General features: G+C 36.3%; 1 protein-coding gene across 9 annotated transcripts in view; it reads right to left on the bottom strand.

The window, feature by feature from the left end:
• The window catches only part of LOC131151656 (uncharacterized), a 147,988-nt gene that overhangs the window by 37,484 nt on the left and 93,379 nt on the right, over positions 1 to 17,125 (bottom strand). For 8 of the 9 annotated variants that reach the window (XM_058102949.1, XM_058102957.1, XM_058102950.1 and 5 more), the window contains one exon: positions 16,268 to 16,345. The exons of the other annotated variant lie outside the window; for it this stretch is intronic. In XM_058102949.1, the coding sequence (XP_057958932.1) occupies positions 16,268 to 16,345 (78 nt within the window). The remainder of the gene's footprint in view (positions 1 to 16,267; positions 16,346 to 17,125) is intronic. 9 annotated transcript variants of the gene reach the window in all.

Raw genomic sequence — 17,125 nt, 5'->3', positions numbered from 1 at the left:
ATATTTTTATATAGATTTGGCAACTGTAGGATTGGAACATTGCCTATGGCAGTTACCCCACCATGGCTAGAGAATCACTGGCAATTCATTGAACCTCACGAATTGTAATAGCTAGATTGCAGCCATATTGGGAAGTATATTGGGGAAACTATTGAAATAATTATTGTGCTTCTTTGGTACAATAGGCAATGGACAAGCTACTGAAAATCATTGGCTTGAAGAGGAAAAAAAAAAAAAACATACACACACACACACTCTCACACACACACAAACTGTTAGAATGCCACTTTACCTAAAAAAGCTTAAGCTGTTAGGTTGTGGACAAACAATGAATTTCAAGCTTTAACACTCCCCCAAACATGCAGCCTGACAGCACATGGAGAGATAAACAATCGATGAATAACACCCATTACAATGAACACGATAATTTTTAATGTCACACAAAACACAATAAACACAGGCAACAAGACTAGAACCTAGGACCTCTTGGTAACCAACTTTGATACTAAGTTAGATTACCACTTTACCCAAAAGCTTAAGCTGTTAGTTTGCAGGCCAACAATGTACATCAAGCTTCAACACAAACAAACTCATCAAATGTAACAAAATTGGGTTGGCACATTTGTATTTAGGTTTGTATTTAGTTTCTACAATGAGCTCTTTGAGTTGTTTGCAAGAAATTGTGCCATCATCAGCAACATGAATATCTCTTAGATTCTCCTTCTAGCATTTGATTTCTCGGTAATTTTGTTGTTGAGGCTATGTAGCAGCAGCTTGGCTTATCTCAGTCAATCTCGTTCCTCTAGAGCTATGCCAATTGTCATAAATATCACAACACCAGAATTGACAGCTCTATAGCCTGGTTGAGCTTGATACTAACTGAGGAGAAGTCGGGGTGGCAAAGCAGCTATCTTTATCATTGAATGACATATAAGTTGTGTTTGGAGACTTCTCAACAATATCAAATTTTTTTCCAAGTATGGGAGCGATGCTCATCTAAAGAGGTGAAATGTTGAAAAGTGGATATTGGATGACAACTGAGCAGTTTGACCATACAACTTAGTGAGAGCCTTAGTCCTACTCCTAGAACCATACATGTGTGGTTAAACACTTATGCTAGAGGCAACACTTGGAAAGACTACAAGATTTGATAGATCAACCTTTGAGACTTGTAGCCAGTTTGACATTTGGAGCCACTTGACCATTTGAGTTGGTGATCACTTGAAGGATAAAAGAAGCAAGAGGAAGAGCTCATCCCACCAAGCCTCCTAGAAATCAATACACCCAAATCTCAAAGTCAAAATGAACAAGAAAATTAAGCGAGATTGTTTTATTGATTTTGAAAATGGGATAATAATCTATGAAAATCTATTAACAAAAGAGTATCCTCTAATTCTTTTCCTCTCTTGTATAGTCGATGCCCATTTTCAACCAAGTATATTTTAGTCTTTCTTAGAAATTGGTTAACCCATGTTTGTGAGAACTAGGCTTCTTTTGTGAATTTTGGGCTTTAATCCCATGTTTCAAGGTTAGACCAATTCTCCAAGCTTAATTAGGTGTCCATTGCTTATTCTAAGATTTTTGGCTTAGAATAAGCTTTGGTTCACTTCCAAACATCTTCTAGGACAAGGAAGCAAATTTCCTCGTCTCTAAAGGGCACTCTTGGAAATAAGGGAATTTTAACCAAACCCTAGCTCTTTTATTAAAAAATAAAAGGCAAGGAAAGGACAAGAGGAAGGAGGAACATGTTCCTAGGAGAGAAGAGCTTAAGTTTAACCTAGGAATCAGATAACGAATGTGTATTCGTGAAGGAGAGAAGCCCTAAGAGGAGACATCATTATTTCCGTTCTCTCCTTTATTACCGCTGATTTACAATGCTCAAAGAGAATATTTTGATTTGAATAGGGTAAGAAGAAGCTGAACCTTTTGAAAGGTAGATTCTCTATGCTTTCTTTTTGTTGATATTCTTGTGATTGGAGCATAGAAATTGCATACGGGTTGGAGTTTATTGAACACTCTTAATAGTTTGCATGTGTTGTTAACATGAATATGATAAAGTTCTCATCTTTGCCATTCCATTTGCTTTTTTGTTTTTTTTTTTTGGATTTTGATTCGAATTTCAACTTGTAGTTTACATGGGTTGTTAACATGAATATGATAAAGTTCTCATCTTTGCCATTCCTTTTTTTTTTTTTTTTTTGTGATTCAAATACCAACTTGTAGTTTGCATGTGTTGTTAACATGAATATGGTAAAGTTCTCATCTTTGCCATTCAAGGTTCATTGGTTCAACTACATCCAAAATCTCAACTTACAGCTGCAGATGTTCCTCGTATGAATTGTACATGATTTTTAGATACACGTTTTGATGTCTTTTCATATTATCTCTCAATCTTCACCATCATCATCTTGATCTACTTCAATTCTTTGCCTTCTTTTCTTATTTTTTTCAGTCTCCAGGGCATGGCTGTAATGGAAAGTGGTTGATGAAGGGCATGGCAGTGGTCTGCATGTGTGAGAATTCCAGAAAATAGAATTTTAGAGAGGGAGGGAAGGGGAGAGAGAGAGAGAGAGAGAGAGAGAAACAGAGAGGGAAGGACGGATATGAAAGGATAGAGAAGCAGTGGGGAAGCACCTTTTGGTGGCCGGACACGCTCAGCATCACTGGGCAATGGCAGTAGATGGAGCAGGGCGCGGGCAGCCGTAGGACAATAGTGGCAGCGGCTGTGGACGTAGCTTTTTGTTCCTAGGACAGTCATCTGATACAGGGGTTTTGTTGGGAGTTTTTTTTTTTGGCAAATCTAGGCCGACTGGACACTGCAGAGGGGTGGTGGAAGATGCTGGACTAAGACAGCGGTGGTGCTAGAGGAGAGAAAGGTAGTGGCGCCCTACATTCTGCTGCTGCAGCAGAGAAACTGCAGGAACCCTGGCACAAAGAGAGGAGGAAAAAGATGGGGAAGGCTGGTCTGGTTTCGGCCGAAAAGTGGTCAGGCTTTTTTCTTTTTATTTTTCTTTTATTTTTTCTTTCATTTACTTTTTTCTTAGAATTTCTATTTAAAAAAAAAAAACTCAATTTAAAAATCCCAAAAAAATAGAAAATAATAAAAGTCAATTAAAAGAGCTTTTAAGAGTATTTTAGAAGTTATTATTATTAAGGGACTTTTACTACTACTATTATTATTACTACCACTACTACTACCATTATTATTATTATTATTACAGTTCTTTTTTTTAATTGTAGTGCCAATGACGTAGGGCTTGTATATTATTAATCAATAATCATTATTCATTTTCATAGAAAAATGTCAAAAATACAAACAAAAAAAAAATATCAAATAAATGTCGAAAAATCCAAAAAAAAAAAAAAATCTAGAAAAATTCAAAAACAAAGAAAAAATCAAGAAAAGACAAAATATTATAGATAGCTTTGATTTAAAGAAAGTCTCATTTTAGTTTCTATTTAGCATGATTTCATGCACATTTAACTAATTTGACTATACATATTGTTTCCTCCTCTTATGATGGGACAAATGAGAGAATTCAACTATATGATGCTCTCTCATTTCTCCCTATACACGATGAAGGCGCTCTTAATCAACGAGAGTGAGGTATAGAGGGCAAACATGGAATTTCTCTTCGTCTCCTAACTTTGATTTTAAGAAAAATCTTTCCAAAAGCAAATGATTTCAAATCTCATTTTATAGGGCCAATGATGATACCTTAGTTTCCTTTCTCACAAAAAAAAATAAAAAATAAAAAATTTCTTTGAGATTCTCATTTCAAGACTCTTGCATTTTCGGTGGATTTTAAATCTCATCGAACAATCTCTTCAAATCATTTCCTTTTTTAATTGATTGCAAATCAAATCCTTCCATTGTTTCACTCTTTCTAAAAAGATGTTGACTTTCAAAATCCAATTGTCTTTAAATCCATCGATTTCAAGCAAATCAAATTTCATCTTTCCATCTTTAAATTTCAAAATTTAAGGTTTCCTAAAGCCACTCTTCTCCAATAAGAGTGTATTAGAATTTCCAATCCTATTATTTGATCTCTTTGATGATAATCTTTCGTCGGAGCATCCAAGAGGGTATTGTTTCTATTTCCTTCCTCTTTCTTCGTCAAGGCACACACTTACAACACTAAGGGGTAACCGTTCTTAGAATGGGTGTCGACATGGGTGCTAGTTGACTGATTTCCCTTAAAAATGGTTAGTCAACGGCCTTCCTCACACACAATTATACTTCCGAACCTATTCTCTAATTTATAGACCTTTTAGGGTTTTTTCTTCATTTTCCCTTCTTTCAAAAAAATAATATATATATATATAAGGTGGCAACTCCACATTCCAATCTTCATGTTTTCTTGGTTAGAATCTTTATTTTTCCTTAGGTTTTCTTATCTTGGGATCACCTTTGCAAACTCCCTTCGTCAGCACCCCCAGACAAAATCCAATGTCAATACGTATCAAGGGTCAAAATGATATAATATTGAGTGAATAAAGAACAGCTTTTCTTTGACTTGAAAAAAAGAAAAACAAATATGGCTTAAATGAGGTGAACAAACTCAAGGTTCAACACATGAAATGCCATGTTCTTAATGTTCTTGAGGGCTTGAGCATTGAAGTTATTCAAGGAGTCTTGAGGATTGAATCTATAAGACCTTCACTACGATTGTTCTCCAAAAGACCCAAAGGCACCTTTATTTATAAAGCCTTGAAGTGAAGAACCCAACTTTGGTTTGACCTCCTTAGCGGGTCATAAAGCTACCTCACTGAAAAGTTCTCCACAGAATTTATCCATACATTTTCTATAACATTATTTATAGGAGAAGAAGTAAAATACTTATTTGGATGTAGGTGGGCTTCAACAACACATGGCAGTATTTTGTTGGCCATGCTAATGTCTTTTTCAACAACGATTGACAAAGCATGGCAAAGGCATCTTCTTGATGCCCAATTGGTCTTTAATAAAGTTTCTTTACTGATTAGAAATTAATTTATTGTCTTGATTGCATCGTCCTTAATTAAGGATACGACACTCGTCAATTCTTTATTTGGCCTCACTAGCATTCATTTGAATTTGTAATGACACATGGCACATTTTCCACGGCCTTCATGTGCTTTTGGACCCAACCAATTTGATTTTCCATCCTTTGGTTGGCTCAAAATTTTTACTCCCTAATACGCCCTAGCTCCCTCGCTTTCTCTCAAAGGCTCGATGCTTCCCATCCTTCGTTCCACTTCAATCGTGGACACTGTTAAAATCTCTTACTCTCAAAGACCAACAAGAACTAGAAAGGAAGAACTCACGAAGGCTTTTCCCGCTCCTTAGCCACAATTATAGTAGTATTTTAACTGAAGAAAAAAATATTTCAAAAATTATGATTTAACTTTCAAGGAGGGATGTCTCGTTATCCCTCTTCCCATCTCGCAAAACAATTTGCATCCGCTACGAAACCATTTGCTATAGGGTATACTGAATTAAACGTTACATATTGAAGGAAAATACTTCAATCTATCTGGAATAATGTTGTTCGAACAATTTGCGTACACTGTTATAAAGCCTTTGCCCATGGTTGAAAATGATGCTTTGGTCGAAATAGGTGGGTTAAGTTTTCATGAGAAGTTGCATCCTAGTTTGTTGATGGATTGTCAATTTTCCATTGGATGGAAGGGGGACTTCAATTTATGTGCAAGGGCATCATCACTTGGTTTTGTTTGTCAATTAGGTGGAAGATGTTGGGCAACTTTTGGGAGTCAGGGTTGGGTGGAAAGGTGCAAAAATTGAAGTATTTATTCCTTGCGCTGCAAAAGGGGATTTGTGGAAACACTCCGCAAGTTATTTTTGCGAGTTGGCTAAGGAATTTCGAAAGGATAATCTATCTTGGAGCTCCGAAGAGAATAGCAGTGTTGTAGGTGTGGAGGTACGCCAAAGTAGAAGGATTATGGGATTTTGAAGACAGATTCCAGTGTGAACCAATCAGAATTGACTGACCAGAATGCCAAGGAAGCTAGGGTTCCAGTGGGAACTACTTTCTCTCTGAGCAGCTAGGGTTGCTTTCAAGGAGGAGATCATGAAGAGGAGTGGACAGGGTGGCTTTTTTTCTTGTGTTGAATCTGGCCCAAATAATTGAAAAAGGAAGTATGTCTCTCTTGTCTAAACTAGGCTAATTATTTGAGCAGACCCAATGTTTAGGTAACTATGATGTGGGCAGTAATATGAAGTTCAATGGAGGACTACATCATTTGGGATCCACTGATTGAATCAACAGTCTTTATTTAATTTTCTGCTTATATCAAGTGTTTCTATTTATTGGTACTAGAGGTATTTTTGTAATTTCAAAATTTTGGGGATTTATTTTTGGTCAAATTAGCTTTGGGGGTCATGTTGTAATATTCAGAGGTATTTTTGTAATTGCAATTATTTTTGGAGGGGCTTAAAAGATAAGAGGCTTTTAGAATGGATCATATGCAAAATACAGGTTGGCTTCTCTTGGAAGCTTCAGGACTAGTATAGGTAGGAGTCTTCAACCACTTTTCCAGGAGGGTGTTTTGGCATTTTATCTTTGAGAATATTTTTCTCTCCAGAGATCAACTCAAGACCAGCTTGGGTTGTGAAGATTTGGAGGCTAGGGTTTTGAGGATTCAACCCTCCGGTGCCTACCAGTCTCTCCATTGCAGCTAAAGCCGCAAGAGGGTAGCAGAAATCTGCTGTTACTGTTCTGAAATAGTGCCAAAACAGGTACTGATTTGAAAACTAAGTTGCTGTGGTTCCCAGAATTTGCCTTATTCACAGCAGTCATCTTGTCCTTATTTTACTGATTTATTAGTTGCTTGAATCAAAGAAAGTTGCTGAAATACTATTCTGAACCCTCAGTCTTTATTTTTGAATTTCTTGTTATATTTCTACACCTATTTGCATCAAATTGGTATCAAAGCAAGTCCGGTCTTGTGTGTTCATGGCAGCGAGAGGTGGAAGAGGAAATAGGGAACATAGAAGCAGAAACATGACTGTTGATATGTTTGGAGAGCTGCGGGAACAAGTTAGACAACTTACTCAGCTTGTTACACAATCTATGTGTAATCAAGATTGTCGAAATGATGGTGATAATGAACAAGATTTTTTTTAAAGGAGAAAGAACGAAATCAGTGAGCAATATGAGGCTGAAATACAAAGGTGAAATGCTACAGATGCTTCAAGCTTGGACACAAGTCCACTGAGAGTCCAAAGAGGGCTAAAAGTAGAATTAATTTTGCCGAGGATCCAGAGGCTGATGGTGAAGAGGATTTTGCACTTCTTGAGGACCAAGAGCAGCAACTAGAAGCTGAAAAGGATGTGGCCAAAGAAGGGATTGTGGTCATGTCCTTGGTGAGGCTTTAGTCATTTGAATGTCATTACTTTCCCCTCCATCCAGCCAAAATTCTCTATATAAAAATATCATCCGAACTAAATGTACAGCTGGTAGAAAGCTTTGCAACTTGGTAATAGATAGAGGGAGCAGTGAGAATCTGGCTTCTCAAGAGATGGTAGACAAGCTGGGATTTAAAACTAAAAGACATCCACAGCCATACCTGATTCTGTGGTTCAAGAAAGGAAATGAGGCAATAGTCTCTTCAAGATGCCTCATTAATTTCTCAATTGGTCTCTTTAAAGAATATGCTTATTGTGATGTGGCTCCCATGGATGCACGTCATATTCTTCGAGTGACCATGGCAATATAATAGAGACACAATCCATGATGGTATCAAGAATACTTAATCATTTTTTGTGAACAGTGGTGAGAGAAAGAAGAAGCTTGTGCTAAAACCAATGAAGGATGATGGTGTTAAGAGGTAAGAAAATGGTCGTTCACTAGTTCTCTTAAATAAAAGGGATTTTGCTCAAGGAAGTAGGCAAAGTGGGCTGATTTACATGCTCTTTTAGAATGAAGAGAAGCTGTAGTTGGAGTTCCCAAATGATGTCAAAGTGAATCTTAATGATTTCAAAGATATGATGCCAGATGAGTTACCTGATGGACTCCCTCACAGGAGGGATATACAACAGCAAATTGATCTTTTACCAGATGCTACTTTGCTGAATTTGCTGCACTATTGAATGAGCTCAAAGGAACATCAAGAGCTTCAAAATTAGAATAGGGAACCTCTTGGAAACATACTTATTCAAGACAGTGTTAGTCCTTCTGTCGTACCAGCTTTACTCACTCCTAATAAAGTTGGAACTTGGAGAATATTTGTGGACAGCAGGGCTATGAACTGCAAACATAGAGATGAATTTCAGTTGAAAATTTCAAAAATGGTTACCTACAAAGGAGGTGATGTGATGAAAAGGGCAATCGAGCTGCAGGAAATTAAGAGAAAAAATGATAATCACTTCAGATATCTAGTCATTTGGAAAGGGAAACCTGACCACCACATCCTTGATGAGCAAATGGGAGCATATACTAAATGATGTCATGATGTGTGAACCAACTCTACAAGGAAGTCGCTAATTAACATAGGCAGTTCAACGAGTATTAGGTTGGTGATTGGGCGATGGTTTTCCATCAGAAAGAGAGATTTTAGTGCTCACCACAAGTTTAAAGATTGAGAGATTGGTGTGCAAATTTAGGGAAAATGCCAATGAAGTTGAACTCACTCATGGCTTGGATATATCTCCATTCTTTAATGTGGCTGATTTGTACCCATTCCATGGTGATATTCGCAAGAACTCCACTAAAGTCACTTCTAACAAGGCAGAAAAAATTCAGGCTGTCATACATATCCGAGAGAGGAAGATTAGAGCTGGAATTTATTTTGATGGTAAAATGGGCTAGCAGACCTGATTATGAGAATTCATGGATCAGGGAGGACGAATTCATGACAATTGGCCCTGAGATGGACAGGGCAGCCCACATGACAACTCGATCAGAGGCGAGTCCTTTCTAAGAAGGGGGGAACGATGCAATCAGCTGTCTTTATTTAATTTTCTGCCTATATCAAGTGTTGCTATTATCCCAATTGAAGTTTGGAAATGCTTGGGTGATAACAGAATTATATGGTTAACTAATTTATTTAATACAATTGTAAAAACTAAGAAAATGCCAGATGAATGGAGGAAAAGCACTTTAATACCTATATACAAAAATAAAGGAGATATTCAAAATTGTAATAACTATCGTGGAATTAAACTTATGAGTCATACGATGAAACTATGGGAAAAAGTAGTTGAACAAAGATTAAGGTTAGAAACAAAGATCTCAGAAAATCAATTTGGTTTTATGCCTGGGAGATCTACCACAGAAGCTATTTATCTTTTAAAAAGATTAATGGAAAAGTTTAGGGAAAAGGAGAGGGACTTGCTTATGATATTTATTGACCTTGAGAAAGCATATGATAGGATACCTAGGGAAGTTCTATGGTGGGTTTTAGAAAAAAAGGGTGTATGTTGTAGGTATACCGATGTCATTAAGGATATGTAGGATGGACTAATGACTAGTGCAAGGACTATAGATGGAGAAACTAGAAAATTTCCAATTACCATAGGTGTACATCAAGGATCTGCTTTGAGTCCTTATCTTTTTGCTTTAGTGATGAACCAATTGACTAAGAGTATTCAAAAGGAGGTTCCATGGTGTATGTTGTTTGCAAATGATATTGTATTAATTGACGAAACTAGGGATGGAGTAGAAGCTGAGTTAGAATTATGGAGAGAAGCTTTGGAATCTAGAGGCTTTAAGATAAGTAGAAATAAAACAGAATATATGAAATGTAATTTTAGTAATGATAGGAGGAATATTGGAGACAAAGTTAAACTTGATGATGAAGAAATAAATAGCACTTGTAGATTTCGATACCTTGGATCTATTATGCAAGCTGAAGGAGAAATTGAAGATGATGTAATGCATAGAGTTAAAGCAGGTTGGGTAAAATGGAGAAGTTCTTCAAGTGTTCTATGTGATCGTAGAATACCCTTAAAATTGAAAGGGAAGTTTTATACGACAGCTATAAGACCAACTATGCTATATGGATCAGAATGTTGGGCGACGAAGAAACATAATATCCAAAAAGTAAAAGTTGCCGAGATGAGGATGCTCAGATGGATGAGTGGTATAACGTTGAAAGATAAATTAAGGAATGAACATATTCGTGGTAAGTTAGGTGTAGCTCCTATAGAAGATAAGATAAGGGAAGGACGACTCAGATGGTATGGACACTTGCAACGTAGGCCTTATAGTGCACCTGTGAGGAAGAGTGACTTAGTTACTGTGGGGGGCAGTAGAAGGGGTAGGGGTAGACCTAAAATAACTTGGGAGGAGATAGTGAGTAAGGATTTAATATCTTTGAATCTATCAAAAGAAATGGTCCATGATCGCATAAATTGGCGGAAAAGGATTCATATAGCCGACCCCACTTAGTGGGACTAAGGCTTGGTTTTGTTGTTGTTTGTTATCAAGTGTTGCTATTAGTGGGTACTAGGGATATTTTTTGTAATTTCTGAAGTTTGGGTGTTTATTTTTGGTCAAAGTAGCTTTTGTGGGGGGGAGGGGGGCGTTCAATTCGTAATATTCAGGGGTATTTTTGTGATTGTAGTTACTTTTGGTCAGGCTTTAGAAGATAAGTGGCTTTAAGAGGAGGTTACATGCAAAACAGGGACTGGCTTCTCTTGGAAGCTTCAGCACTAGTATAAGTTGGGGTCTTCAGCCACTTTTCCAGGAGGGTATTTTTGCATTTTATCTTTGAGAAGATTTCTCTCCAGAGATCAGCTCAAGACCTGCTAGGATTGTGAAGATTTGGAGGCTAGGGTTCTGAGGATTTGACACCCGGCAGTGCCTACCAGTCCCTCCGTCGCAGCTAAATCCATGAGAGGCTAGCAGAAATACACTGATACAGTTCTGAAACAGTGCCAAAACAGGCACTGATTTGAGAATCAAGTTGCTATGGTTCTCAGAATTTGTCTTATTTGCAGAACTGAAATTCCCGGCAGTCATATTATAAACATTTGACAGATTAATTAGTTGTTTGAATAAAAGAAAATTGAAGGAACAAGGTGATTCAATTGTTTCCATGCCGGACCCAATAATAGCAAGCCCAAAATACTATTCCTCAATGCTTTAAAAGGCAAAGGCGTTTTACCCTGCGCAATGCGAGGTGTAAGGTTTTTGGGACTGTATTTTTTAAATAATTAATAAATAAAAGAAATTTATATACAGCAACAACAACAAGCCTTAAGTCCCACAAGGTGGGGTCGGCTACATGAATCCTTTTCTGTCAATTCATCCAATCTAGAGCACTTTCCTCCATTAGATTAAATGCTATTAAATCCTTCCTCACTACCTCATTCCAAGTTATTTTAGGCCCACCCCTAACCATTTTTATGCCAAAAATCACAACTAACTCACTCCTCATAGGTATTCTACTAGGCCAGCGTTTCAAATGCCCAAACCATCTAAGTCACCCCTCCTTTATCTTGTTTTCAACCGGTGCTATGCCTAAATTATTGCATATATGTTCATTTCTTACTTTATGATTTAATGTTAAACTACTCATTCACCTTAACATACACAACTGACAAACTTCCATTTTCCGTACATATTGTTTCTTAGTTGCCCAACATTCTAAACCATAAAGCATAGCTGGCCTTATAGCAATCCTATAAAACTTTCATTTTAATTTTAAAGGTATTCTACAATCACACAACACACCTGATGCACTTCTCTATTTTACCCAACCTATCTTAATTCTATGTACTACATCCTCTTCAATTTCCCTTTCACCTTGCATAATAGATCAACAATATCTAAATCTATCAATGCTATTAATCTCTTGATTACCCATTTTAATCTTCTCCTTGTTGCTACTCCTTACATTACTGAAATTACATTTCAAATATTATGTCTTATTCCCACTTATCCTAAACCCTTTAGACTCGAATGTGGCTCTCCAAAGTTCTAGCTTAGATTCCACTCCACTCCTACTATCATCAATCAACACGATATTATCTGCGAACAACATACACCAAGGGATCTCATTTTGGATATTCCTAGTAATTTCATCAATTACAAAAGTCAAAATATAAGGACTCAAAGCAAAACCTTGATGTACGCCTATTGTGATTGGAAACTCTCTAGAGTCTACTCTTACAGTCCTAACGCTAGTCACTACTCTATCATACATATCCTAAATGACCTCCGTATCTCTACTGCAAACTCCCCTCTTTTCTAATACCCATCAAAGCACTTCCCTAGGTACTCTATTATAAGCATTCTCTAGGTCAATAAAAACCATATGCAAGTCCTTTCCCCCAAACTTTTCCACTAAACTTTTAAAATAAAAAATAGCTTCTATTATTGATCTCCCAAGCATAAAACCAAATTAAGTTTCGAAAATCTTCGTTTGTAATCTTCTTCCATGTTCAATTACCCTTTCCCATAATTTCATTGTATGACTCATAATCTCAATTCCACAATAGTTATTAGAATTTTGAATATCGCTCTTTTTTCTATACAAAGGTACAAACGTACTTGTCCTCCATTCTTCTGGAATCTTCTTGATTTTTATAATATTATTGATTAGACTAATTAACCAAATAATTCCTTTATCCTTAAAAATTTCCAAACTTCAAATGGATATCTAGTCCTATAGATTTCCTACTTTCATCTATTTTAATGTCATCTTAACTTCAACAACTCTAATTTTGCAAATAAATCACCTAATTTTAATCTTCTCTTCATTTGTCACTTCTAGCTTCAATCTTTCATTTTGGTTTTCATTAATTAACTTATCAAAGTATCTCCGCGACCTCTCTTTCATGTCTTCTTCTCTAATTAAGACATTATCATTCTTGTCCTTTATACATTTTACATCACTTAAATCTTTGCATTTTCTTTATCCAGCTCTAGCAATTTATAAATGTCTTTTTCTCCTTCTTTTGTATCTAGTTTAGTATATAAAGTATCATGAGCTCTCTGTTAGCTTCATTGATAGTCTTTTTTACATTTTTTTTTTTTTTTTCGCTTCTTTATGTTTTTCAAAATTTTCTGTATTTATACAATTTTGTCATATTTTATACCAATTTCTTTTTGTCTTAACAGCTTTTTAACTTCTTAATCCCATCAACTTTCTTTACAACCCAAGTATATTCCTTTGCACTCACCTAAACCCTCTTTTGCTATCCTTACGCTAGAATTTGTAATAATATTCCAAACAATATTTGCATCAACCTTATCCCTTACTATCCAATCACACTCATTGATTACTTTTTCTATAAATTTTACTATAGTAGCTCCCTTCAAGTTTCACCATCTAGTTCTCTTGCGTTGATTTACGCTACTCCGTCTCTTCCATTTTTTAATATGTATATCTAATACTAAGACTCTATGTTGTGTAGCCAAACTTTCACCTGGAATAACTTTACAATCCTTACAAGATAGATGGTCCTTGTTCTTAGTTAACAAGAAATCTATTTGGCTTTTATTAAACCCACTCTTGAAAGTTATTAAGTGTTCTTCTCTTTTATAAAGCAAATATTTAATATAACCAAATTGTAAGACATGGCAAAATCTAAAATTGTATCCCCAACCTCATTTTTATCTCGATATCCATGGCCTCTACGTATCCTCTCATGTCATATATTATCCTTACCAATGTGATCATTCAAATCAGTTCCTATGAATGTCTTTTCAAACATTGGCATTCCTTGTAGAATACTATCCATATCTTCCCAAATTTGTCTTTTCAGATTTTTTGCTAAGCCTATTTGGGGAGCATATGCACTAATGATGTTCACTCTCCAAGCCTAAAATTGTCTCGATTTTAATGATCATACCCCCTATTCTTTTAACATCTATTACATTATCTTTTAGGTCTCTGTCTACAATAATACCCACCCCATTTTTATGTTGCTCTTTACTAGTGCACCAAAGTTTAAATTCAGATTTTTCAATTTCTCAAACTTTCTCTCCTACCCAGTTCATCTCTTCAAGGCATATTAAGTTTATTTTCCTTCTAAACATTATTTCCACTATTTCCATCCTTTTCTCATAAGAACCCCTATGTTCCAAGTTGCTAATCTTATCTTAGTTTCTTGTGCTAACTTATTAACCCTCTCCCTTTTATACTGACCCAATCTATTCCCTTCATCTAGATGAATTTGGTAAGAATATTGGAGGGAAAAATAAAAATAAAAACATAATTTGTAAGTAACATATAGGCCAATTTTAGCTAACAAACTCAAATAATGCATGTTAAAAGATAAGCATGATCAGTAACATCACAAGACACCATTTTCATGCTTTAAAGTCTAAACTCTTAAATAAACATAACAAAAAGAAAGGAAAAGGCCAAATTTGAGATAGACTGGTACACAGTCTCTTGAGACGAACAAGATGGGGGAGAGAGAGAAAGAGAGAGTCGAATAAGTTGGAGAAGAGACAGAAGATACCTCGAAGAGCGACAATCGGTGAGAGAGGCACACTAGGGGAGGTCTCTAAAGAGGAAATGAGGTCTCGAGAGGTTGTAGGGTGTCGCTGGAAAGAGATGAGAGGCTGTAAAGGGTCGTCAAAGAGAGACGAGAGGTCCGAAGGAGTCACCAGAGCGAGACCAAAGGCAAGAAGGAGTCATTGGACAGAGACATCAGCTTGGTAGAAGGAAAGGCTTCGCGCAAGTCCTTTAGTCATCAATAGGGGGTGACGCTCGTCAAGCCCTAACTTATCTTCTTTTCTTTCTTTCTTTTTTGAATATTTTTTATATTTTAAGTCTACTCCCAAAAGGCGTACACATTTCCAGCTAAGGCGTAAAAGTTGCACCTTTTGGTCTAAGGCATACGCATCAACCCTGCGGCGAACGCTTTTGAGGAGTTTCGCCGTTAAAGTTAAGCCTCAAGGCATTTTATGCCCAAAACACATCAAGGCGCGCCTCAAAAATGCCTTCTAAAACACTGTTGTTCCTAGCACCAGGATATGAATAGCAAGAAGGTGGTCTCTATACCTTATGATAATGGACTTCTTTCACAACCTCTAGCTCTCCAAGATACAAATCGAACTGAACAAGCTTCGGAACCAGACCAAAATATTAGCAGATTAGCTTCAAAACAAGATCACAACACTAAAGATAAGACAAGTGTCGAAGAGGGATTACAAAGTGGGATGGAAAGGAGTAAAAAACTAGAAGCTGCCTTGTTCGGGAATTCTGATGTTTTTTGTCCAAATTCTAACAGATTTATGAGCAACAATGTTTATGCTTGTTAGAGAGCAGCTCGTATGGTTGCAAACATGAGGAAGGTGTTTGATAATAAGAGAGAAAAATCTGATGATTCAATACCAAAGATATTAAGGAGAGATTCTAAAGGAGAATTTATCATAGTGAACGGCTCTCAAGCAAAGAAGCATAATGAGGGTAGCAATGGGGCAAGAAGAGGAGACAAAGAAATGGGGGAATTTTTCAAATTCAAAGAGTGACAAAATTAGTGAGTTCGACTACGATAGGGAGGTGTTGTTAGAAGAGATTCAAGAACAATATGGTAATGTTTTTTATTCTTGTGGCGAACTAGGTGATTTATGTTATGTTCATCCTCCCTAGATGGAATGTTTGGAGGGAGTGTATATTTTTGAAAATGATGAGCTTGTCGACAATTGACAGCATAAGGATGGAATTTGGCCTACACTAGTCGAAGAGATTCCTAAGGAGGAGTTAGAAGCTCAAGATTTTTAGATAAAATACATTTCAAGTTTATTGATTTTACAAGAAATAAAGTGCAATTGGATGAAAAAACAAAAGATGAAGGGTCAAAGATGATCAGCAAGTTTGAAGAGGTCCATAATTATGATGGAGAGGGTTTCAAAAAGGGTTCCCTTGGTTAATTTTGTCTGGTTTTATTCTGTGATCTTGAGTGCTTTTCTTTCTTTCTTCGTTATTTTTTTCTATTTTCCTTTTTCTTTGATGGTTTTTGTAGTTATTCGGTGGACTCCTTATCCCCGCATGTTGTTCATTTTCTATGGATTCTTTTAGTATCAAAAGAAAGAAAATTGTCCTCCCTACAGTCATTTAATTTTCACTCCTTCTGGGTAGTTTTCAACTTTCATGAACTTGGGCTGCAAGCCTATAACTCTTGGTGCTATGACACACAAACTTACCTATAGAAAATCAATCAATAAATAAATAAACCTGCATAGTCTTAGAAAATCATATATTTCGGCTAACTATAGGTATTCTAACTTAATATTGCATAAACCTAGTCTCAAGAGATACTTATAAATGCAAGAACATAGTTATCATTTGTCAAGAGAAACAGAACCTGTAAAACTGGAAGTGCAGCACTTGTTCTCTTTGCTTGAGCATTCTTCAAAAAATGTGATTCATCTGCAATCACAACCTGAATAAACAAAACATCATTCCTAGAAGAATATAAAGCTACAATAATTTCAAATATGAAAGGAAAATCTGTAATTTTATGCTGCTCAGATTCACATGTTGGTGTAACCATGTCAGATACAGATACTGCAGGGTCAAATAAAGATCCTCCAAGTATCAGAGATGTAAGCAGTAATCGTGTTTGTGTATGGAATACCGAAATATTTCTTTTTTTTCCTCTCTTGCAAATTAAAAGATGAAGTGAGCTCTACACACATGTCCTGTTCTGCATAATATTTAAAGGAGCTAAGGAACAAAAGCTGGCAGAAGGCCATCAGATTAACCTCCCATGAACCAGGTACGAAGATGAAATATATACCAAGATCTCTGAACTCCTCTAAATAGGTTCATTTGCAATGTGCATATGGATTATTCTGGACTTCTTAAAGCAGCGAAAGATGGAAGAAGAAAGTCATCACTTAAACATTTCACTGGCTTGCTGAAGCATGTTGGAAAGCAGTGTAATGTCCCTTGAATTCTTGAAAACTCAATTAATTACCTCAATGTCAGACTAGCAGGTTGATAGATGACAAGTTCCGCTCACATACCCTTCAGAAAGCTATAATGCTCACTAATTCGCCTACCTTCTTGGTCATATTTGAAGAATTTCTCATATAGGTAAAAAAAAAAAACACAAGTTTGATTTTTATCTAGTGAGAAGCTTTCACGGAGATCATCTCATATGGCCTCGGCTATTCTATAAAACATCAATTTTGTAGCAATTCATGGCTCCATGACAATC

The sequence above is a fragment of the Malania oleifera genome, chromosome 3 (assembly GCF_029873635.1).
Source record: "Malania oleifera isolate guangnan ecotype guangnan chromosome 3, ASM2987363v1, whole genome shotgun sequence".
NCBI classification, from domain to species: Eukaryota; Viridiplantae; Streptophyta; class Magnoliopsida; order Santalales; family Ximeniaceae; genus Malania; species Malania oleifera.
The sequence above is the reverse complement of the archived record's forward strand: the minus strand, read 5'-3'. Positions and strand labels throughout refer to the sequence as shown.